At 55.8% G+C, this 23,959-nt stretch overlaps 2 protein-coding genes across 2 annotated transcripts in view; one reads left to right on the plus strand and one right to left on the minus strand.

The window, feature by feature from the left end:
* Positions 1 to 3,732: 3,732 nt before the first annotated feature.
* Positions 3,733 to 9,282, minus strand: ZNF574 (zinc finger protein 574). Its single transcript, XM_068529148.1, has 2 exons — positions 9,134 to 9,282; positions 3,733 to 6,701 (listed from the first exon to the last, which is right to left on the minus strand). Exon 2 carries the CDS (start codon positions 6,679 to 6,681, stop codon positions 3,994 to 3,996), a length of 2,688 nt encoding a protein of 895 aa, XP_068385249.1. The 5' UTR covers positions 6,682 to 6,701; positions 9,134 to 9,282; the 3' UTR covers positions 3,733 to 3,993.
* Positions 9,283 to 19,551: 10,269 nt separating this feature from the next.
* Positions 19,552 to 23,959, plus strand: part of GRIK5 (glutamate ionotropic receptor kainate type subunit 5) — a 46,004-nt gene continuing 41,596 nt past the window's right edge. The window contains exons 1-4 of the mRNA XM_068527425.1: positions 19,552 to 19,634; positions 19,941 to 20,105; positions 22,436 to 22,533; positions 22,632 to 22,797. Coding sequence (XP_068383526.1) covers positions 19,556 to 19,634; positions 19,941 to 20,105; positions 22,436 to 22,533; positions 22,632 to 22,797 — 508 coding nt within the window. The 5' untranslated portion in view covers positions 19,552 to 19,555. The remainder of the gene's footprint in view (positions 19,635 to 19,940; positions 20,106 to 22,435; positions 22,534 to 22,631; positions 22,798 to 23,959) is intronic.

The following is a 23,959-nucleotide window of genomic DNA, read 5'->3' on the forward strand; positions in this document are numbered from 1 at the left end:
GGTAGCCCCTCCCTTCCCATCCTGTACCCCCTCCCTGTCTCTTCTCGTGGTAGCGGGTTAGCGTTTCAGTGTTCTTAACTCCAATCTGCTTGTTCATTGTACAATGTGCTTCTTTTAAGGCCCCATTTTTGTAACTTGAGTGTGTCATTCATCTGAACAACATCAAAAAATAAAAAATTAAAAACTGTACAGAGAGAAATGCAGCCTCTTCTCCCTTGGTCTCCTCTCTGTCTTGGGAAAGGTGGCAGGGAAATCAGGGTATGGGGTGGGTGTGTGTGTGCTGTGGAGGGGAGGGCTTTACTTCTGTTCAGGGAATGTTCAGAAGTAAGGCCTGAGCAATTTTTTTTTCACCAATTAAAAAAACAAGCCTCGGGGCTTCCCTGGTGGTGCAGTGGTTAAGAATCCGCCTGCCAATGCAGGGGACACGGGTTCGAGCCCTGGTCCGGGAAGATCCCACATGCCGCGGAGCAACTAAGCCCGTGCGCCACAACTACTGAGCCTCCGCTCTAGAGCCCGTGAGCCACAACTACTGAGCCTGTGTGCCACAACTACTGAGCCTGTGCTCTAGAGCCTGTGCTCTGCAACAAGAGAAGCCACCACAGTGAGAAGCCCGCGCACCACAACGAAGAGTAGCCCCTGCTCTCCGCAACTAGAGAAAGCCTGCACACAGCAACGAAGACCCAATGCAGCCAAAAAAAAAAAAAAAAAAAAGAAAAAAACAAGCCTTGGAACTTAGAATGAATTCAAATTCCTGAATTTAAATCTCAGTTCTGCCATTTTATAGATATGTGACCTTCAATATGTGAGCTTGTGTCCACATCTGTAACACAGAGACAATATGTAGCCTGTGGGGTTGTAAGAATTAAATGAGATGACGTAGGTGCTTAGGACAGATCTCCAGCATGCTGACTTCAATAAATGAGAACTATGAGAAAGGCAGGAAACGAGTGAGTAGCTCCCTACTTCCATCCACAGAGGACTAACAAGACCCTTTAAAAACAGAGTTCACTTTGAAGTCGTCTGGTGGTACAAGATACACACCTGGCTTCTTTTTCAGAACATTAGGTCTCTCATTCACTCAAATTTTTGTGCTCATCTTGACTAAGTCATTTGGCAGGAACAACCGTTTCACAGGCCAGACCACGGGCTGATCCCCAGGACCCCACTGCTGAAAATCTGAAATGGTGTCAATAACTGTGTTTTCTCACTGCCGTCAGATCTTCTTTTCACTGTTCCATCCTCTAACGTATGCCTGGCACACAGGTGCTGGGATTCTGCAAATTCAATTGTGAGGGATAGGGGAACAGGAGAAAGGGAACGAGTAGGAGAGGGTTTGATCATTTCGAAAGAGAAAATGTATTAGTACTGCACCGTTTTGGCAAGGGAGAAAAAAAGAAGTACTTCTCCAACTCTCAAGCCAAGTCAGTAGGGATGGGGCAGTGGGATGTTGGGCTGGAGGTTCAGAATAGTACCCCGAGGAAGGTCATTTGTTCCAGCCCCCTGACTGTAGGGGGTGCAGTCAGAACCATATAGACCCAAAAGGTCTTTGTCACCCAGGCCAGCCTGTGACAACCACAGTTGCCACACCTGAGAGCCCTCTGGAGCTGAACTAGGCATCCACCTGTAGCCTCATAAATGTGCTCAACTGCTCCACATCGTCTCCCCTGTACAGTCATACTTGGGCCTCATATCGTCAAGAACGTGTTGTCACTAGAGGACCACTGTTCTGTCCCCTTGACAGTTCTGCTTAAGCAGCTTCCATATCCAACTAAAACCAAGCAATGCAAGGTTCTTTTTAGTGGGGTCTGCAAGTCACCTGCATCAGAATTGGTGTGTTCAAAACACAGATTCCTAGGTCTCACCAAGACATGCTTGCTGGATCCAAATTTCTGGGGAAATTGCCTAACACACATTAAAGTTCAAGAACCTTTGCCTGTCCAACTCAAAGCCCAGCATTCAAGAAGGGTTTGATTAGTGCGATCTTTCTTAGGAGAGTGGTCCAACTGAGGACCACGGAAGTTTCAGTAGGATGATGGTGAACAATGACTCTTGTTCATAAACATGTTTGCACACATAAACTTTTCTCAGGGTGGGAGTCTAAAGTTTTCACTAGAGGCTCTAAAAAGGAACCACAATAGAGGAAGGGTGATCCCCTCCACTGTCACCCAGCTGCTTCTCTGCTGAAAGCATCTTTATCTTGGGGTCAACCAGAACCCTCAGGGTTTTTTCCTCCATTCCTGTCCCTTGATTCAGCCTGATTTTTATCTGGTTTTGCAAAGATAAATCCTCCAATTGTTCTAAGCATTTATTTGATACGACTTTCTGGATGTTACAGCTCTTCCTGAAAGGAGGCAGTTTGAGAATGAGTCTTTACCTGTGGATTTAGGGGCTCTGGCATGCTGGGCTAAGATGGCTCAAGTCCTTTCTGCAGGGTGAGGTTACTGAAAGATTGTGCCCATGATCAACACACTCTGGTCAAAAACAACTGCTTAACAGATTAAGTGCTCTACTTCATTAAGAGCTGTCGAGATATCAAAAGGCTGAGTGCTTTACCTTTTTAAAAATGGAGAAGCATAAGCTCCAGTGCCCACAGAGGGCTACAGGATTGCTGAAGGGAGTCGAGAGTAATGGAGAGGCTGAGTGGGCAGTTCTCAGGCCTCCCTCTCCCCTCGTTTCAATGCAAACAGCTTCCCTTTACCTCTCATTTACTAGGGTTCCAATAAGAATTCTAACAAAAAGACTACAGTAACCTTCGGGGGGGGGGGGGTGCTTATTTTTCTTGGAGTGTGGCTCTTAGAGACAAGACTAGCATAGGAGCCGAGCATTTCCACCAGTCACACACTCACCATCTCCTCTCTCCACCGCCCTCCCCCAAGTATGGAGAAGGCAGAAGAGTGTAGAGGAATGCGTATAGGTGATTAAACCAAATCAAACTACACTGAAATTCAAGCTCTGCCCTATCTGGTTTGAATGACCTTGGGCAAGTCACTTCACCGCTTTTGACTTCAGATTCCTTTCCTACAAAACGTTCTCTTCACGGGATCAGCGTGAAGATCATTCCCCCAAATGCAGGAAAATGCTTGAGACAAATTAGGCATTCAAACATCAGTCAGCCACCCCAACCACCCCTCTCCCCACAACAAACATCTGTGGGCTGAGCCGGAGTCCAACCCCAGGTGGGTGTCAGAGCACCTCCCCTTGTGAGGCTTCCTACCCCCAGAGGCTGTTACTCAGAATCTTCTCCAATCCCACAGCTGGATCTTGTCCCAGAAGCCACCTCCTCTACTGCCCTGGAGATCGTGCCTTTCCGAGACCAGCGTTTGCCTTCAGGGATGCAAGGTGAGAAAATCAGATGGCCTTGGAGGAGACGGCTCACGTCAGGCCAGAGAGAAGGGGACGGGGTGGTGAGAACAACCTGAAGATTTTCCTAAATGTTCCTGCCACCAGCAGAAACAGCTTCAGGCTCTTCTATGGGGCTGTGGGGACCTCTAGTGGCATGAGAACCGTGCTGCCCCCATCTACTACCAGAGTGAAGTCCCTGCTCCCTGAAAGCCATGCCCAGGGACTCTAGGTCCTCCTCTTTAGTTTCCCTTTACTGAGCTCCACTACTTGCCAGGCCCTGTTCTAGGCACTGGGAATGCAGCCATGAAAAGTCAGACCCAAGAACCTGGGGCTCACAGCTCCCAAATTCCACCACCCTACACGGCCGGGCCAGACAAAAGCACATAAATGTCCCAACTCAGTCTTTATTGACCATTTCACCTTGGGGCCACCAGAGCTAACAGGTGTGTGTGTAGCGGGGGGCACCTTTATGCACGTCAAGGACCCCAGAGCACCCCCCCTCAGAAGAGAGAATAAATCCAGTTACAGAACTTACATGGCAGTTGAAAGGGGTAGAAAAGGGGCACAGTATGTACAGAGACTTAAGGGGATGGTAGAGAAAGTTCTTCAGCAAGAGGGCATGGTGGTGCTGAAGAGGGACATGAGGCAGGGTCAGCCACTGATCTGGACCCCCTCAGCCTCAGCCAGAGGGTAGATCTCAATGGCCTCCACCAGGGGCAGAGCCTCCACTGCAGTCTCCATCACAGCCAGGCCGACGGCAGCCTCTGCCTCTGCCAGCTGCTGCCGCACAGCTGCCTGATGCTGCTGCTGGTGGGTCTTGCGGTGCTTCCACAGGTTGGAGAAGGAGCGGTAGCTCTTGCCACAATCGGGGCAGGAGTAGGGCCGCTCGCCCGTGTGAATGCGGCGATGTTCTGCCAGGCGCATCGAGATGGCAAAGGCTTTACCACACACCTCACAGGCGAACGGCCGCTCACCGGTGTGCAGGCGGCGGTGGTCCTTCAGGTGGGTACTCTGACGGAAGGCCTTGCCACAGTCTGGACACGGGTATGGCCGCTCGCCTGTGTGGATGCGCCGGTGTACCTGCAGTGACGTTTCCGTGCTGAACAGCTTCTTGCACTCGCTGCACTCCAGGCCACGGCGTCGGGCAGGGGCCGCAGGGGCCGCAGGGGCCATGCCTCCAAGGGTCGTTGGGGAGGCCACTGGTGTGCGAGCAGCCCGTGGGGCCCGAGGGGCCGGAGGCTCCTTAGCCAGGACCTCCCCAGGCCCAGCGGCTGCGTGGGCTGCCTCGTGGGCCTGCAGCCGAGCAGCTGAGCCCACTTTCTTGCCGCAGGTGCCACACTCGAAGCGCCGCGGGGCCTGGGCAGCGGCAGCTGCACAGCGGTGCTCATGCAGCCGCAGCGAGGAAGGGAAGGCAGCACCACAGGACGAGCAGCGGTGGGGCTGGCGCCCGGCATGGGCCACGAGCTGGTGAACCTCCAGCAGCCGGCGCAGCAAGAAGGAGCGGGGGCACTCGCGACACTTGTAGGGGTACTCGCCCGTGTGGTGGTAGCGGTGCATGAGCAGGCGGTAGGGGCGGTGAAAGCGCACTCCGCACTCCTGGCAGCGGTAGGGGAAGTGCTGGGCATGCACCAGGCGGTGCTGCCTCAGGGTGGAGCTCTGTGTGAAGGCCTTGCCGCAGTCCCCACACCGGTAGGGCCGCTCCCCTGTGTGCGTGAGCCGGTGGCGGGCCAGGTTGGCGGGCGAGTTGAAGGGCTTGGAGCAGTCTGGGCAGGGGAAGGGCCGTTCACCTGTGTGTGTGCGCAGGTGGTTACGCACATGAGACTTCTTCTTGAACATCTTGCCGCAGATGCTACACTTATGGCGCCGTTCCAGCCGGTGCACAAAACGCTGGTGCCGTGTCAGTTGCAACGCCTTGCCAAATTCGCGGCTGCACAGGAGGCAGCGGTAGGTGCCTGGGGCAGCGGGCCCTGCTGGGCTCTCCTCAGCAGCGGGGGGCTCCGGGGCCTCTGGCTCTCCAGTCTCTGCTGGGGCCGGCTCAGGGAAGCCAATGACAGGCTCCTCTGGTGGGACTGGTGTTGTGGGCAGAGGGACACCCCCAACCCCATGGGTACGCCGGTGATAAAGGAACTTGGTGAGGTTGACAAAGGTCTTTCCACATGGACACGAATGCAGAGGATTTGGGGTGTGGGCTCGCCGGTGGGCCAGGAGGAGGGCCTCTGTGCCAAAGGCCAGGCCACAGTCCACGCACAGGAAATGAGACTCGCTGCTGTGGTCTCCGAGGTGCTGGTCCAGACTGGAAGGGCTGGGGAAGACACGACTGCACAGGGGGCACTTAAAGACACCCTCCCGGTGACTCCGCAGGTGCTGCTGTAGCTGGTGAGGTGAGAGAAAGAGCTGGTCACAGGCTGAGCAGAAGAGCTCCTGGGTGGCTGCCCCGCCTGGCTCTCCACTGTTGTTCCTCCGTGCCCTGCGCCCCCGGCGATCGCGTCCAATGGCTTCACCGTTGCGCAGCTCGTAACTGTGGTCAGAGGATGGCAGGGGGTCAGGCTGAGACACAGGCACCTCTGCAGGTGATGGGGTCAGAGTCTCCTGCTGCAAGGCAGGCTCCTCAGACTCTGGGGCGGGAGCCGGGAAGTGGGTGGCCTGATGCTCCAGAAAGTCGCCTGGCAGCTGGAAGAGCTGCGAGCACTCAGAACACTTGTAGAGGAGCAGCTCCACCTCAGTCACCACCTCGGTGGTGGCAGCGGCAGAGGGGACAGCTGCCCCTTCCCCACCCTCTTCCGCCTTGCGGTATGAGTGCTCCACAGCCACGCGGGCCTGGCCCACGGGGGACCCCAAGACAACTGGGGATCCCAGGACAACTGGAGCTGGAGGCTTGGTGGGAGTGGCCCTGAGGTGCGTCTGCCGGTGGTTCAGCCAGAGCTCCTGGCTGGCGAAGAGAGCCTTGCAATCCACACACTCATAGTGGATGGTACTGGCGCTCAGGGGGGGCGCCTTGGGTGTTGGCTCAGCTGGCGCTGCCTCCTGGGGCGCCATCATCTTCAGGTGCAGCTCCTGGTGTTCCAGGAGCTGGCTGGGTGACATCAGCAGCTGTCCACACTCCAGGCACTGGTACTGGCTCTCCTGCACTAGGGTCTGATAGAGGCCTGTGCCAGAAGCTGCCTCTGTGGCCACAGTGACTCCAGGGTCGGCCACACCCACCAGCTCAAAGTGCTGCTGGGGCACGTGGGAGTTCTGATGCATGAGCACCTCCTCCAGGGATCCATACAGCTGGTTGCACTCAGAGCAGACATAGCGGTGCTCAATGTATAGGACTGTTTCCTCTGACTCCTCAGTCATGACGGCGGCAAGACCCTGGGCTGGGAGAGGTGGGGACAAATTGTATCTAAGCCACTGCTTCCTCAGTCCTTCCTAGACAAAATTCTTTCCCTTTATCATTCCCCTACCAAAATCCTAGATCAATTTCCCCATCTAACTTCTTGCTTCCATATTTCCACTCCCTAACAATCTTTCCTCTCCTGAACACACAAGAGCACCAAGCACAAAACCTTCCCCGCAGTCCGTTCCCAGTGAATCTGCCCAAATCTCACCTCTGAATCAGCTAGCATTAAACTCCACCTACCAGATCCTTGCAACCTGTCCAATCTCTCATTCTCATGCCTCACAGCTGGCCCAAAGCCCCAACCCATCACACAGGACCCTCTCCAGTCAGATTTCCTTCCACTGACTCTTCTTACCAACACACTACCCCATCCCTACCCCCAGCTGCCGGGGAGAGTCCTCACACAGGCCCAAACCACCCACTATTCACAGCTTCACTCCTCTGCTTCCACCCCCAGGTTCTCGATCTCTTTTTACACCCCGACCACTCAAACTGCCCCAGGGCCCTGCCACTTTCGGCACCCTCTCAGGGTGCAACCCTCCTCCTTTGTACACAACCTGTCACCCACTAACTTTTTCCCTTTGGTGCCCAGGTTCCTCACATCAATAAACTTTTCTCACATTGGCCTAACCCGTCTCCACACGCAGACCTTTTCCAAACCTTAACCACTTCCCCGTGATCCCCAGATCCCCCTCTTCAAATGATTTAACTCCCTCTACAAATCAAGGCCCTCTCCCACAACCCTAAGGGCCTATCCAGAACACCCAGACCCATCTTCACAAAAGCCTAATCCTTTTTTCACATTCAGACCCTTCCCACCACCCTAACTCATGTTTCCAGGGCACCCAGACACCCTTCACATTAATCACCTACCTCTTCTGTGCACTGAGACCTCATCTACAATTCTAATTCTCTCTGGGGTACCCAGACCCCCTCTTCATACTGATTTAAACCCTCCTTCTTTATAGACAACCACCCTAGACCATTCACGGATTCCCAGAACCTCTCTTCACATACTCTTCTTTGCAAAAAAGACCCCTCCCACCCTAACCCATTCTTGGGATACCCAGACCCCTCTTCTTTAAAAAAGACCCACCCTCACCCTAACCCATTCCAGGGACAGACCCCCCCCCCCACCCTCACATTATTAGCCTAACCTTTTCTTCTTTGCAAAAAGACCCCTTTCCTCCCCACCCCAACCCATTCTAGGGATGCCCAGACACCATTCTTCGCATCAACCTAAGCCCCTCTTATTTGCAAAAAGACCCAACCCCCCCCAACGCATTCCAGGGATGCTCAGACCCCCCTCTTCATATCAAAATTTCTCTTTTCCACAAAAAGATCCCACATATACTCTATTCCCATCCAAGGATATACAGACTACACTTCATAATGGCTTAAACTCCTTTCCCACATACCCCTCCCACTGTCCAAATCTCATTAAGAATACCCTGAAACCCCCTCTTCGGCAGAACCCCTCCTACCACCACCCTAACCCTGACAGATAGCTAGACCCCTCTTCCTCACACCCAGGCTCCTCTGACCAGCCTACTACCCTGCGGCTACCCAGACCTCCCCGCCTTAACACACAGATCTCTCTCACCACCCTAACCCCCTCCAGGGACCCCCAATTCCTACTCTTCACCTTGACCTAATTCCTAGTACTTTTCAGAAAGACCATTTCTCCTCAAGTTATTCTAGGGACACCCAGACGCCAGTTTCACATAACATAACATAAAACATAACCCTTCTTTGCACAGAGACCCCTCTCAACCCATTCCAAGGGTACCCAACGCGCCCTCTCAACACTGTGGTTTAACTCTTCACATTAATGTAACCCCATTCTTCACACCGGGACCTCTCCCTCTCCCTCAGCTCTAAATCTCCCCTCTAGGCACATCCATTTCCTGATATCTTTTCACACCATAGACCCCTCTCATTGGCCTAACTCTCCAGGAATAACTAGACTTTCTCTTTACTTCTGTTCTCACGGCCTAAACCCCTCCCTGGGCACCCTACTGCCGTCTAATCGTCCACCCTCCTTCGGTCCTGGACTGTCCCAGCGCCCAGCCCTTTGCCGCGTACTCCCAGGAGGCTTGGAGACCCTCCCGGGCGCAGCTCTGACGCCTCCCTTCCCACCCAGGTCCCTGCCAGCCCCCAGCCCGAGCCCCGTCCCACCTCACTCGCCCTTCCCAGGACTCTGGCCCCTTTCCCACCCGCCACCCCGGCCCGGCCCCCGCCCAGCCTCCCGCGCGTCCCGCGGGCCGTTGGTACCGCTCCGCCCTCACCTCCCGGCGCGCACCCCCCTCCGGCCCTCAGTGCGCAGGCGAGGTGACGAGAGGAGGCCGCGGGGGGAGGGTGGGGAGCCGGGCCGGCCGGCCGGCCCTTCACACGCCCGCCCGCACTTACCCGCCTCAGCCGTCTCGCACGCCCCGGGCCCGGGCCCGGGCCGCACCTCCCCTCGTGCGGCCACCCTAGCGCTGCGCCCTCTCTAGCTCCCGCCGTCTCCTCTCGCCAGCTCCGCAACCTCGCTCTCGCCCCCAATCGCCCTCAGGAACGCCCCTCCCACCTTCCTCGTCGGCCGCCGCGCCGATGGCGAATGAGCCCAATCATCGCCCGTCTGGCCCCTGCCGTTCTGCCAATCGACGCTCACGTCTCCGAGCCCTGGGCCAATAGTGTGTGACGTTGGGATCCCCCACAGCGCCCAACCAATCCTCCAGCGACGTTCTCTCACCGGCCGGCCCCCGGGTTGATAGTGCCCGCCCCCTTACGCCCCCTGAAGGATGTTCCTCCTCCACCTCCTCAGCGATTCCGTTTGAAGGCTCTAGAGGGGAGGACAGCGCGGTGACGTCAGACGGCGGAGCGCTGCTTCGGGCGCCATGTTGGGGGTGCCGGTCGGGAGGCGCCTCGGGGTCGAGGGGGAAAGTGGGGGAAATTGAGGCATCCGACGCTCGGAGGGCGGAGGCGGGGGACTCGAGGTGCAGGAGTCCCAGAGGAAAGAAAGGAGAGAGTGAAGCACAGTCAGCGCGAAGGGGAGACGGGAAACTATAGCACTAATTGCAGGGAGAGAGAAAAAGGGGAAATCAAGGCTCCAGACTCACTTCATTAGAAAGAAAGGAGTAGGGACTTCCCTGGTGGCGCAGTGGTTAAGAATCTGCCGGCCAATACAGGGGACACAGGTTCGAGCCCTGGACGGGGAAGGTTCCACATTGCCGCCGAGCAACTAAACCCATGCGCCACAACTACCGAGCCTGCGCTCTAGAGCCCGTGAGCCACAACTGCTGAAGCCCGGGCGCCTAGAGCCTGTGCTCTACAACAAGGGAAGCCACTGCAATGAGAAGCCCGCGCACCGCCACGAAGAGTAGCCCCCGCTCTCTGCAACTAGAGAAAGCCCGGGAGCGGCAACAACAACAAAAAAACCAACACAGCCAAAAATAAATAAATTAAATAATTAAAAAAAAAATTGGAATAAAGGCAGCAAGAAGGAAGGGAAGAAAAACCGAGGGACTCTTGAGGGAGGGGGAGAAGAAATGTTGGAGGAAAAGCAAGGAGAGAAGGAATCTGAGGGAACAAGGAAAACCTGAAGGATAAGGGAGGAAATGGGAAATGGAGGGGAAAACATAAAATCGGGGACGGGCAGTTTCATTTGTTTTGTTTTCTATTCATGATTATTTAATAACTGGCTACGATATGCCAGGTCAAGGTTAATCTTCTTTGTAGGGATAGAGAAGGAACAAGAAAAGTCTGTGCCCTCGTGGAGTTTACATTTTAGTGAGGAGTGAGGGTAGACAATATCAGGTACAAAAATAAATGTAGGGGCTTCCCTGATGGTGCAGTGGTTGAGAGTCCGCCTGCCAATGCAGGGGACACGGGTTCGAGCCCTGGCCCGGGAAGATCGCACATGCCGCGGAGCGGCTGGGCCCGTGAGCCACAACTACTGAGCCTGCGCGTCTGGAGCCTGTGCTCGGCAACAGGAGAGGCCGCGATGAAGAGTGGCCCCCGTTCGCCGCAACTGGAGAAGGCCCTCACAGAGAAACGAAGACCCAACACAGCCATAAATAAACAAATAAAATTTAAAAATAAATAAATAAATACACAAATGAATAAATGTAGGCAGCCAGTGACTGTTGTAAAGAAAATACAGCAGGTGGGCAGAGGGCGTGGAATGAACTTGGGTGGCAGGGAGGGCCTCTCTCTGAGGTCACTGAAAAATGGCAGGAAGGAGCTAGCCAGTAAACTACTGTCCAGGTGGATTATCATTTTTCCCCAAGCTCCCCTCAACCCAGGCCCTGGTCCAAGAGAATCTCAAAGGAAACCAAGTCCAGGACAGTGTCTCTCGCGCCTTTGTTATCAAGGCTTTCAGAGCCAGGACAGACAGGACAGAGGAAGTTGCAATGGGGATCTCGAGGGCCCCTTCTCTCCCTGCCATGGTACCCACAGGCTTCCTCTAGCCAAGGGCAGAGTTCTGAATCCCTGCCTTTTGGGAAACCTGGCCCCTGTCCCACCTCCCTTACTCAAGTGTCACTAAGGTCTCAGGCCAGTCCCGACCCCAGGGCTGAGCCAGTGGGTGTGACAGTGCCCAGTCCTCAGACAGCTCAGGCAGTTTCATTTGAAGAAACAGGAAATGTAGGGGGTAGATGACCTGAAGGACAACCAGGGTGAGAACCTGAAGAAAGTGACCCTGTAATGTCTGGACTATATTCTCCTTTCTTCTAGGGTGCCCTCCTTCCAGGCTGATGCCCCCAAAGCTCAGGGAAGCTGGAGTACCTATATGTTCAAGGAGCTCTGGCCATTCCTACTCAACGTCCCCTTCTGGCCCTCAGAGCCTTGCGAGCAAGTTGCCCCAGCACTGTTACGTTTCCAATGCTACTCCCCAAGGACAGGAGCTGCAGGAGATTCACTTGTTCTAACCCCCCCCCCCATTTCTCAGATGAGTAAACTGAGTCTAGAGGAATTGGTCATTTACTTTCCTAAGACCAAAAAGCTACTAGGGGACCCCAAACACTGAGTCAGACCTAGGTCTGACTCTTCAGCCACTCTTCTTGCTATGTCCTTCAAATGGATTCTAACTGGGTGTCCTAACTTTCTACTAGATTAAACTCTAACTCCAGACCCATGTAATTAAACCAGGCTGCCTGGATTGGAATCCTGGCCCTGCCACTTCTTAGCTGTTGCCTTGGGCAAGTCAACTCCTCTGTGCCTCAGTTTCCTCACTTGCAGGATAATAGCCCCTGTCTTGTGTGGTTGTGAGGCACAGAGTAAAAGCTATGTAAGAGTTAAATGCTGGAGGGGGTGTGGAGAAAAGGGAAACCTCCTACACTGTTGGTGGGAATGTAAATTGGTGTCGCCACTATGGAAAACAGTATGGAGGTTCCTCAAAAAACAAAATAGAGTTGCTTTATGATCCAGCAATCCCACTCCTGGGCATATATCCAGACAAAACTATAATTTGGAAATATACACGCACCCCTATGTTCATAGCAACACTATGTACAGTAGCCAAGACATGGGAGCAACCTAAATGTCCATCAATAGATGAATGGGTAAAGAAGATGTGGTATATATATATACAATGGAATAGTACTCAGCCATAAAGAAGAATGAAATAATGCCATTTGCAGCAACACGGATGGACCTTGAGATTATCATACTAAGTGAAGTAAGTCAGAAAGAGAAAGCCAAATACCATATAATATCGCTTATATGTGGAATCTAAAATACGACACAAATGAAGATACCTACGAAACAGACTCACTGATATAGACAACAGACTTGTTGTTGCCAAGGAGGTGAGGTGGGGGAGGGAAGGATTGAGAGTTTGGGATTAGCAGGTGAAAACTATTATATGTATGATGGATTAAACAAAGTGCTACTATATAGCACAGGGAACTATATTCAATATCCTGTGATAAACCATAATGAAAAAGAATATATATGTATAACTGAATCACTTTGCTGTACAGCAGAAATGAACACATTGTAAATCAACTATACTTCAGTAAGATTTTTTTAATTAAAAAAAAATTTTTAAATCTATGTTAAGAGTTATTTTTATTAGGATCTCAAGGAGCCTAGTAATAATAGCTAATAGCCTAGTAATAATAGCTGTCTTGAGTGTGTTATGACTTCCTAAGTATTATGCTCAGTGCTTTCCATGCATCATCCAGTTTAATCCTCTCAATAACCCTGGGAGGGAGGAACTATTGCTCTCACTTTGCAAAGAAACTGAGGCTCAGAGAAATTAAATAACTTGTCCATCATTAGGAAGAGACAGAGCCAGGATTGTAACCCAGGAGTTGACTCCAAGGTCTATACTCTTGGCTCCCAGGCTCTACTGCCTGGCAGGTGGGATGTCCAGAGTGGCATGCTAAATGGATGAATGCAAGAAGTAAAGGAAAGAAGTTGGTGGTAACCAGTGAGCTCTAAAGCTAGTAATCTGGATTTGCCCTCAGGATGAAATCACCAGGGGCAGGAACCAGATAACCTGGAAGCTAGACTCAGCCTTTGACAGGCTCCATGCCCTGGGGCAGAGTCTCACTCCTGCCCACTGCAAAATGGAAGGGTCAGGCTTGATTTATCAGGCCCCTTTCTGCTGCGACCTTCTGTTTGTATTTCCCAATTTATCTGGATTGACTAGGTCCCTTCACTTCAGATGATACAGGAGTAAGCTGAGGCCTGCGTCAGTTTTTCTGGAGGAGGTGGCACAGGACTAGGACTTCTGGGACAGGTTCAATCTAGGATAGGCATTCTACGCTGGGGTCCCTGCATAAGCAAAGGCCTAGAGGCCAGGGCGAGTCTGGGCTTTCAGAGCGAGCTGGAGCTGAGGGTGGGTGTTGGGGGCCCCTTAAGTAGGGCGAGGAGGTGTATGTAAAGTCGGTGGTCCTTCAGGGTCAGATGTATGTATCAGAAGCATGTGGGGGATGCAGGGGGCCTCCCATGCCAGGCCGATGTGAGAGTTGCCACGTGCAGAGTGTATGCGCGCGAGGCATGCGGTCACGTGTGCTGGGGGCTGCACGTGAGTGTCTCAGTGTCTCCTCCCCATCACGAGCATTGGGGGTGGTGGTGAGTCATGGACTCAGCCTTCAGCGCCAACTGTCATGTTCCTTCCCCCAAAATTTCACCCCCCACCCAGCCGTGCACCACCCACCCCCACTCCAAGATCTGTGTCTCTGCTTCTCTCTTCCATCTCCCTACCCCGCTCAGCTCTCTCCAAGAGGGAGGGAGTCTTCCACTTCTGCTGGCTCTGCCCTCCAGCTCCCTGCCCTTTCCCACTGCCTCTATGCTTGGGTGAATCTTCTCCCCACCCACTCAGGTCCCCAGGATTTCTTTCTGCATGATGGAGAATTCCCATACTCACCACCCATCCCTTCACCTCCATGGGGGCTATTTCTATTTCTGGGGGCTTCTCCCTTTTCTCCATGGGCCGGCTGCTCCTGCCTCAGTGGGCCTTTTGTGTCCACATTCTGCCTTTGTGGGTTTTCTGGTGTCTGTGGGCCTCCCTCCATTTCTGTGACCCTCTCCCACTTTTCTTGGCCCTCCTCCTTGTCTCTGTAATATGCGTCCTTGTTCCAGTTTCTGTGGTCCTTTCCTCCTGTCCATGGTCTTCTCCTGTCACCATGGACCACTCCCCATGCCTGAGGAGTGCTTTCTGCTCCTGTGGGCCTCTCTCCATCTTCCTGGGGGCTCTCTGAGTCCATGAGCTGCCCCCTGCCCCCATCTTCATGGGGGGCTCTCTGAGTCCATGAGCTGCCCTTGTCTCCGAGGTCCTTAGCTTGTCTCTGTGGTCTGCTCCCTGGTCTAGATGGCCCTTTCTTTGCTCTGGGCTTTTCCCTGTCCTTGTCCTTGTGGGGTTTGTGGACCTTGGTCCACCTCTGTGGCTCTTGATGGCTGTCTTGCTGTTTCTCTGCATTTTTCTTCATCTCTGTAGCCCTCTCCCCCAGCTCCATGGCCTTCTCCCCAGGTCTCCCTGCCTCTCGGCTGTGTCTCCGTGGACTCCTGTGCCCAAGGGCTGCCTGGGCAGGGCGGTGGCATGGTGTGGTGGAGGAGGTGGCCGGGGGTGGGCCCTCTGTCCAATGCAGCGCCTTCCCCTCATCAGCATTCTCCTCGCGGGGGGCCCCCCAGCTCGGACCAATACGGTCTCCCCCTCCCCCGACTCCCCTCCCTCGATCTCTCTCTCTCTCTCTCTGCCTGCCTGCCTGCCTCCCTTCCTCCTGCCCGCCCTCCTCCCCGTCTCCCTCCCTCCCTCCTTCCCACCCTCCCTCATCTCTCTCCCCCCCGCCCCCCTGCGCTCCAGGACCCAGCGCAGGCGGCAGGCGGGCAGGCAGGCGCGGCCTCGGAGGGGAGAAGGAGAAGTGGTGGTGGCGGCGGCGGCGGTGGTGGCAGCCAGCAGCAGGAAGGCAGGCCCAGCTGGGGACCCGGAGCCGGCGGCTGTTCCTCACAGGGAACCAGGGGTCCATGGCCAGGCCCTCCTGCTGAGGCCCTGCGCTGGGTGCCTCCGGGACACCCCACCCTCCTCCGCCTCCCTCTTCCACCTGCTTCTCTCCATCCTCCCCTCCCTCCTCCTCTCCCTCCTCCCTATCTCTCCACCTCTCCAGCCCTCTCATCGCTCTCTGGGTCTCCCGGCACTCCGTCCTCCCCAGCCCCTCCACTCCTCCACCTCTCCCTGCCCCCAGCATGCTTTCCCGCGGGGGCTGAGGGCTTGAGGTCCCCAGGCCCTAGCCTCTTCCAGGGCAGGGCCGGGGCTCCAGGGGGGAGGGGGGAAGGGGTGGCCCCCTCCCCCCCACCAAGCCCTCCCCTCCCCCACTTCTCCCGATGGCCGGCTTCCTTGTCTCCACCCAGTCCTCGCCCCCCGTGGCCCCCCCAGGCCGGCCCGGCTAGGGGAGGGGGCGGGGGCCCTTGCCTGGGCCGGCTTCCCCCTCCCCCGGCTCTGCCTGTGCCCCCTCCCTTGCGTTTTCACCTTCCTCCCTCCTTTCCTCCCTCCTTCCCCTCCATTTGCTCCTTCCCCTTCTCCTCTCTCCCCTTCCCTCCTCCATTTTCTCCTTTCCCCTTCCTCCCCTCCCCGGCCCGCCCTCTCCTCTTCCACCTGTCCTTCCTCCCTGCGGCCCGGGAGCACCCCCATTTTGGGTTAGTTGGGGGCCACTGCCGGAGGTGGGGGAGGGGGCCCTGTGGACTGCCCTCTCCCCCCGCCCCAGCCACACCGCCCAGCGTCAGAGCGTCTCCCCCTTGTCGTTCCTCGGGCCTCGAGGGAGCCCAGCCCTCCGTCCCACCAGGATCCGTGAGTGTCTGCAGGATGGGGGTTGGGCTGGGGCCGGGCCTGGGTCCTGGAAGGCTGGGCTCACTGCGGCCTGGTGGGGGGCCCCCCCGCATTCCCCTGCTCCCCGGAACGGCAAATACCCTCCCCCACCAGGGGCCTGCCCTGCGCCCTCCATCTCCCAGCCTCCTTTCCCCTTGGCCTTTCCTCACCCCTTCCTCTGGGTACCCAGCTCATCTTGCCTCCCAGCCCCCAGCTGCTGGGCTCCTGAGGGGCTGGCTGGCTCTTACTTGCGGTCTCACTCCCTCTCCGGGACTCCTGGCTGGTCTCCGCCCCTGCTTGCTCCAGCCTCGGCCCGCGGTGACCGGCTCTGCTCTCTCACTCTGTTTCAGTCGCTCTTCTTTCCTCTGAACCTCATCCTCTCTGCCTGCCATGCGTCCCATCCCAGCCAGTCTCTATCTCCTGGAAATGTCTCTCCGTTTTGGAATCTCCATTTCATGTGTCTTTTGGGCCTCTCTCTGGCTCTGTCCAACTTGTTTCTCCTTGCTGTTAGCCCAGCCCTTTCTTGGTGTGTCTCTGCTGATCTCTGTCTCCGTCTCCCTCTCCTCCCTCTGTCTCTCAAAACTCCCCTGTCTCTCCTCTCTCTTTTGGGAGGATCCCATGCCTGGTCTAGCCCTCTCTCCACTGCCCTCTGTCCCCTGTTTGCTTTGCCTGTGCCTCTGCTGCCCTGTCTGCCTCTCTAACTCTGGGCTCGGAGGCCGTCTTCCTTCTCTTACTTTTCTGCTTTCTTCCCCCGGATCCACTCCTCGTCCTGTCTCCTCCATCCCTCACTCCTTAGCCACTGCCCCCCTCCATGGTTCACTTTGTCTTTTCTATGGTGATCTCCCCCCCACCCCCATTCTCTCTTCCCACTTCTCCATTCCCCTGCCAGGCCTTTGGTTCCCATTCCTTCCCTCCCTTTGGGGCTTGCAGGCTCTGGGAATGACCGCCCCTTCCAAGGTGCTCTGAGTGATGCACCTCTGTGTGGACTTGCCTCCCTTATGTGGGCGCTTGTCCTGTCTCCTGCCTGTGCCCCTCCAGGTCACTCACTCTTCCTCCCTCAGTTTCCCTCCCTGACTCTCACTTCTCCTCTCTCCTTGTTTGGGAGTCTGTCTCTCTATCTTGTGTCTGTCCCACTTGCCCCTTCCTCTTCTCGAGAGAAACTGTGTGGCTCACATACCTTTTCTCTCTGTCTCTTTCCGACTAGCCCTCCTTCTTTTCAGAGTTTTGCAATTTCTCTTCTCCCCACGCTTCCTGTACCTGTTAGCTGTTTTGCCTCACCTCATTTGCCCTCTCCCCTTTGCGATACCTCTCACTTGCCCACTTGTCTGTCTTCCTGCCCTGGCAGGGCCCTTTCCGCTCACTCAGCTGCTGTGTTTCCATCTTTATCTGGCTTTGCCTAAGTACCTGGGCCTGTGAGGCTCGGGCCTGATTCCCTGCCCCTCCTCTCTCACGCTCTCTGTGTTGTCTCTGTCCCCTTTGGTGTCCCACTTGTAGGTGATGTCTGTGTGTCCTTCTCTCTCCTTTAGCCCCAGTTACTTACTTTTGGTCTGTCTGTTTTTCTGTCTGTGCCTTCCTGTGCCTCTGTGTCCATCTGCTGCCCCCAGCCCTGTCCCTGGACTGTCTCTTTGGGCTCCCACCTGTGTCTGCCACCTGTGGGTCCCTGCCCTTCTGGCCCCTGTCTCATTCTCGGTCTTTCTATGTATCCTCTAGTCTCTGCTCCCTGATTTGCCCCCAGAAGCCTCTGGTGTCTCAGGATGACCCCCTCACTCCCGCCTCTCTCCTAGCCCTGCTGTCCACATCCCTCCCCCTGTGGATTCTCCTTCCAGCTTCTCCCTGCTTCCCTTGCTCCTCCACCCTTGACAGGCCTTCACCTTAGATGTCGATTACAGTCCACAGGCCCCAGGCTGTCCAGCAGGCCCTCCCATCCCCAGCCTGTCTTTCCCAGAGGTCCTGAGAGAGAGGGATCTGCTCGAGGTCACCTGGGAGTCGGTGGCAGAGCAGGGACTGAGGGGGGGTCTCTTGTGGCCCTGGCCTAGGTTTTCTGGCTTCAAGGGACGATCTGAATTTTGCACTGTGCCTCTGTCTCCATTAGCAAGTTCCATTCTACCATCTCACCAGCTTGAGCCCTCCTTCCATGGGCATGAGTGGGGTGCAGGGAGCCCCCCAGGCTCACCTCACAGCACTCTAGGCCTCTCAGTAACCCCCTCCCATGGAAACCCAAGTGTCCCTTCCCTTGGGGGCATGGCCCTTGGCCAGGGAGCACCATGCATCTGGCCAAACTCATCCCTGCCCAGTGGTCACCCTGCGGAAGCCCAGGGCACCTGGAGCAGTTGTGGGGAGCAGAGACTCACTGTCTGCCCCTAGTCTTCAGCTCCCTGGTGCAGGGTGTGGGGGCACAGTTTGGCACCCGCTTCTGCAGACAGTGTACCCCTTGCTTTACTCAGTCTTCCCATCCAGGTCTCTGGTGGCATCTCGAGTGGGTTTGTGTCCTCTCTCCATTCTGTCTTCCTGTTCTGTTCTGTGTCCCTCCTCTGTCTTGATTTCCCTCTCTTCTGCCTGCCTGCTCTCTTCCTCTCCCTGCCCTGCCCTTTCTCTCTCCATCTCCGTGTCTCACTGTCTTCCTCTCTCTTCCCTCTTTCTGTTTCCTAGTCCTGTCCTCATCTTCCTGTAACTCTCCTCTGTTTCTCTCCATTGCTCTCCCCATTCTCTTGTCTTCATATCATCTTTCTGTTCCCTTATATTTTGGCCTATTTTCCCTTTCTCCTTTCCTGAGTCTCTTGGTATCCCTCCCACCTCCGGCCTCTCCTCTTTCTGTCTCTCTGCTTCCCCCCTTCCCTCTCTTTACCCTTCTTTTTTCCTTTTTTCTTTTTTAGTCCCTTAGGTGCCTGGGGTCTGACCATCTGACTCCATCTGTGTGTCTCCATGTGTCTTTCTCTTCCCAAGTTTCCTAACTCCTGGATACTCTCCCCTCCAGACCCCGGATGTCCATGCCTCTCTCCCTGTGGGATTGTGGGAACCAGGGACGTCAGGAAGGTGGCAAGTGAGGCCTGGGATGGGGTTGCCTAGCAACCACTGCATCCTCTCCAGCCGGTTTCTGTTGCCTAGTAACAGCTGTCTGCCCAGAGACAGGGGCGGAACTGGGTAGGGGGGTGGCACTTCCTGGTCTCCTCCTGGGGTGGAGATGGTTCCTGGAATTCGCTCTTACCTGAGATCCTTTTCATGCCTGCCTCCCATTTTGGTGGCTCTAGCAGTGTCTCTCCCACTCAGTGCCTGTGTGCTGTGGGCTTCTCCCTGCCAGTGCTCCTCTGAGTCTCAGCTCCCCCTACAGCGATGCCTTCAGTATCGCCAGCTTTAATGAGGGCAGGGCCCTTCAGAGCTCGGCAACAGTGTCCCAGGCTCTGTGGTCACCACCCCATTCAGCAGTCCCCAAAGGGGCTCAGAGGCCCCCGTATCAGCGATCTCCCCGTGGGCTGGGGGGTCTCCCTGCAGGTGGCGAGTGGGGGCCGCGGCAGCTGCGTCCCCATGAGGAGGGGAGGAAGATGCCGGCTGAGCTTCTGCTGCTGCTGATTGTTGCCTTCGCCAGCCCCAGCTGCCAGGTGCTCTCCTCACTGCGCATGGGTGAGGCCCTACAGCGCCCCCGCTGGCCCTGCCTCCTCACACACCCTCCCAGAGCCCTCCCTGGGGCTCTTTCCTGGGACTGCCAGCCCCTCAGGACCCAGGGATCTGGGCCTCGGCCCAGCAGCCCCCGGCTCCTTCCTCCCCCGGACCTAGGAGTCCGGATCCCGGCTCTCTCCAACCTCAGATCCGGGAGTCTGGAGCCCTGACCCCACCTCCAGCCCTCCCTCAGAGCCAAGGAATCCAGGAGCCCAGCCCTTCCTCCCTCAGGACCCAGGAGTATGGTCCCCAACACCTGTGTCCCCTCAGCTGCCATCCTGGACGACCAGACAGTGTGTGGCCGCGGTGAACGTCTGGCCCTGGCCCTGGCCCGGGAGCAGATCAACGGGATCATCGAGGTCCCAGCCAAGGCCCGCGTGGAAGTAGACATCTTTGAGCTGCAGCGGGACAGCCAGTACGAGACCACGGACACCAGTGAGCAGGGCCACAGGGGCCGTGGGGTGAGGCAGGGCAGGCTGGTGGCCCTCCATCTGTTCCTCGGCCCTGGCCGCCTCAGCTTGCCGTGTTCTCTTCTAGCTCCATCTGCCCCTTCCTTCCTGTCTGCACTGCCTTCTCCTTCCCAGAGATGGTGCTGCTGGGCCTGGGGCGGTGGGGAGAGCATCAGCCCCCGTGCTGCCCTGGGGGAGCTGAGGGCCTCGTTTGAAAGATAAGCTTCACAGCTGGCTGGGGACACTTAACCCCCCAGAGCTAAGTAATGAGGGGCCCAGGCAGCGAGGCCAGGGTGCCTCAGGGGCAGGGACAGCGAAGGTCTTCTGGAGAAGACTACACTGAAGCTGAGCTCTGAAAGATGAGCAGGATATAGAGGGAGAGGTGTTGCTCAAGGTACGCCCCGTGGAACACAGCCAGCCCTATAGTAGGGGTGCGTGAGTCTGCTGAACGCTCACAGACTGCGCGAATGTCCCTTGAACAGACGTGCTGGGGACATAGACTTTCGGGAGATGCCGCCTTCAAAGGTGTTTTAGACAGATTTCTTTCCTGCAGGCCTTTATCAGAGCCTTTGTTATGCTCATGTGTGTTTCAGATCACTGAGAGGGAGAATGGGGTCCAGTGTTTCCTGGACTTTTTTGACTGGTATAGCACAGAACACAATGAGAGACCGGGTTGGAGGGTATGGAGGGAGATGGTATTCCAGGCATGTGCCTGTAGTCTGGAGCTGGGGCGGAGGGGAGGGCTGAGTATTTGGAGCCAAGGAACTTGATGTGGGGTTGCACCCATCCTGAACACCTGGACTCAGGACGTATTTGGGGGGATCGTGAGAGACTTCTGAACTGGAGTGTGACTCGACAGTGGGAGGTGAGGTTGGACAGATTGACAGGCCAGCTCGAGGAGGTCTACAGGTCAGGCTCAAAGACGCTACCTTCACCTGCAGGCAGTGGGGAGTCGTTGATGGGTTTGGAACAGGGAGATGGTGAAAGTGGAATCTGGAAGCTAGATCTGGGTAACTGGCGAGGAGACTGGTGCGTGCCTGAGTTGACAGCCCTAAAGTAGGACAGGGGAGGAGGGGTCGAAGAGAAGGGGACAGATATGAGAAAATTGGGGGACAAAAAAGAGACAGGATTTGGTGACTAATTGGCCATTAGGAGGAAGATTGAAGGCAAGGACCATTTCCAGGTATTTGGTGTGTGTAAATGGTGGGACCCTCACCAACATGGAAGGCACAGAAGAAATGTTTGGAGGAAGATGAGACATTTAGTTACGGTGCTCTTAGTTGGGTGGCAGAAACCCAACTCAGGCTGCCTTAAGGAAAAAAGAGAACTTATCAGCTCATGTCACTAAAAGGCCTAAAGATTAATTTCAGGCTTGATTGAATCCAGGTACCCAAATGATATCCCAGGATTGTTTCAGGCATGGCTTAATACAGGCACTCAAATGATGTTCCAGGAACCTCTGTGTCTTCATCTCTGGGTCCTACTTTCCTCTAAATTGGCTTCATTTTCAGGAATACCCTCCCCAGCTGGTGGCAAGATGGCCTCAACTGCTCAAAACTTTGCATCTCACCAGTTTAGCAAACCCAGTGATAATTTTAGCAGAGGACCTGGGGAAGGCTCTCAGTGGCCTAGTTTGAGCCTGTCCCCATCTCTGAACCGATCCCTGTGGCCAGCACAATGTGGTTCTTTGATCCTGGGTCAGGTATCAATCAATTCTGGGAACCATGTGATTCCCTCAGGAAAAGTTAGGGTTCTGCCACGGGGATGGGCACTGGACAGGTAAAAACCAAGGCTTCCGCCCACCTCCCAGTCTTGAGATGCACGCATGTTTAAGGAGAAAGAAAATGGAAGAAAGAGGAGCAAGTAAATGCAACAGAGGAATGGTGTTTGGGGTGTAGAGTGTAGAGGGGACCTTGGCTGTGGGTTCAGGGTAGAGGGGGTGTTGGATGCACCTTAGGCTGTGCGTGGTTAAAAAGCTTAAGAGAGACAAAGGTTGAGAAACCAGACACTGGATTTGCAGCCAGAAGGAGGTCCTTGGTGTATCCTCTTCATTTCTTCCTTTGTTTCTCTCTTGGTCTGAGCCGGCCCTCTGTTGCCATGTCTCCCTGTCTCCTTCTGTCTTGTGCCCCCTCCTTTTGTCTCCTGCGGTGGGCTGGGTCAGGGACGGGGCTTCTGGGTCCCCAGGTGGTGGGGCAACATTAGGCAGCTCCATGTGGAGTGTCGGGTTCTCTCCTGGGCCAAGGCAGTTCCCTGAGGGCAGGGACAGAGAGGAGGAAGAGGGTCCCTGAATCTGTGGTCTCTTCCCATCCCTCACAGTGTGTCAGATCCTGCCCAAGGGGGTCGTGTCTGTCCTGGGGCCCTCCTCCAGCCCTGCGTCAGCCTCCACCGTGAGCCATATCTGTGGGGAGAAGGAGGTGAGGCGGGAGCGCGGGGTTGGGGTGGGGGGCGGTCCCTGGAGGCAAGGGCTGGGGAGGGGGGAGCAGGATGGAAGCAAAGGTCCTTCTCTGTTCAGATCCCCCACGTCAAGGTGGGTCCCGAGGAGATGCCCCGCCTTCAGTACCTTCGCTTCGCGTCTGTCAGCCTGTACCCGAGTAATGAGGACGTCAGCCTGGCGGTCTCCCGGATCCTCAAGTCCTTCAACTACCCCTCGGCCAGCCTCATCTGCGCCAAGGCCGAGTGTGAGGGAGGAGAACTGTTTTTTATTTTATTTTATCTTTTTTGGACGCGCCGCCCGGCCTGTGGGATCCTAGTTTCCCCGACCAGGGACTGAACCCAGGCCCTTGGCAGTGAGAGTGCAGAGTCCTAACCACCGGACTGCCAGGGAAGTCCCATGAGGGAGGAGAGCTGGATGCCTTGTTTTCTATTTCCCCAAACTCCCCTTCCCAAGACATCTAGTCTCCCACAGTCATGAATGGCCCCCTGATTTTAAGGCCTGGGGGATCCAGACACAGGCTCTCCTAGTTCCCACCATCCCTTCCCCTTTAGGAACCCAGACTTCTGGTTCCACAGACCACCCCCCTCCCCACCCACTCCCGCCCCCAAAGAGACTCTTTAGTCAGCAGATAGTGACTGAGCACGTGCTCGGAGCAGGGCCCCTGCTAGGTCCCGGTGGTTTAGCAGTGAACAACGCTAGGCGTGGTCCCCGGCTTCCCGGAGCTCCCGGGCCACTGGGGGACACCATGGTGAGCAGTTGTGATGCGGAGTGTTGCGAGCTCTCAGGAGTTAGGCGGGGGTGATCCAACCCTAGTCTGGGAGGTTCAGAGCCTGCCTCCCAGAGAAAGGGACCTCTAAGCTGGACCTGAAGGGTAGGGAGGAGTTGAGGTGCGAGAGGAGAGAGGGAGCATGTACCAAGCAGAGGACAGGGCAGGGCAGAGGCGAGGCCCCGGGAGGCTCAGAGATGCTCCCAGTGTGGGAGTAATGAAGCAGGACCCGGGAACGGGGCATGCTCACTGAGGGCCTTATGTTTTTTCCTGAAGACGATGGGGGCCATGGAAAGTACCCACACCGGGCAGGTACGAGTGTGTTGCAGGAAGAGCTCTTTGGCTGCACCATAGAGAGCAGACTTGGAGACTCCATGACACAAGATGTGGCATGGAGAGCGGCTAGAGGTGGGGAGGGATGGTCCTGGTTAAGGCTCAGGTGGTGGCACGGGGACCGAGGGGCCAGAATGGATTTGAGGAGAGTTGTGAGGGAAGGGAGAGGGTGGGGTCATGGATGGTGACCAGGTCCTGCCCGAGGAGGAAGGGACAGTCAGTTCAGGGGCACACGTTGGGTTTGAGGTGTCTTTGAGACATTCAAGTGGAGACGTCTGGCAGGCTGATGGGCTTGTGGGTGCCGCTG

Source organism: Eschrichtius robustus, chromosome 19, assembly GCF_028021215.1.
Source record: "Eschrichtius robustus isolate mEscRob2 chromosome 19, mEscRob2.pri, whole genome shotgun sequence".
Taxonomy (NCBI): domain Eukaryota; kingdom Metazoa; phylum Chordata; class Mammalia; order Artiodactyla; family Eschrichtiidae; genus Eschrichtius; species Eschrichtius robustus.

Coding starts and splice junctions, on each gene's coding strand:
- ZNF574 (XM_068529148.1), bottom strand. CDS start 6,681: ATGACTGAGGAGTCAGAGGAAACAGTCCTATACATTGAGCACCGCTAT.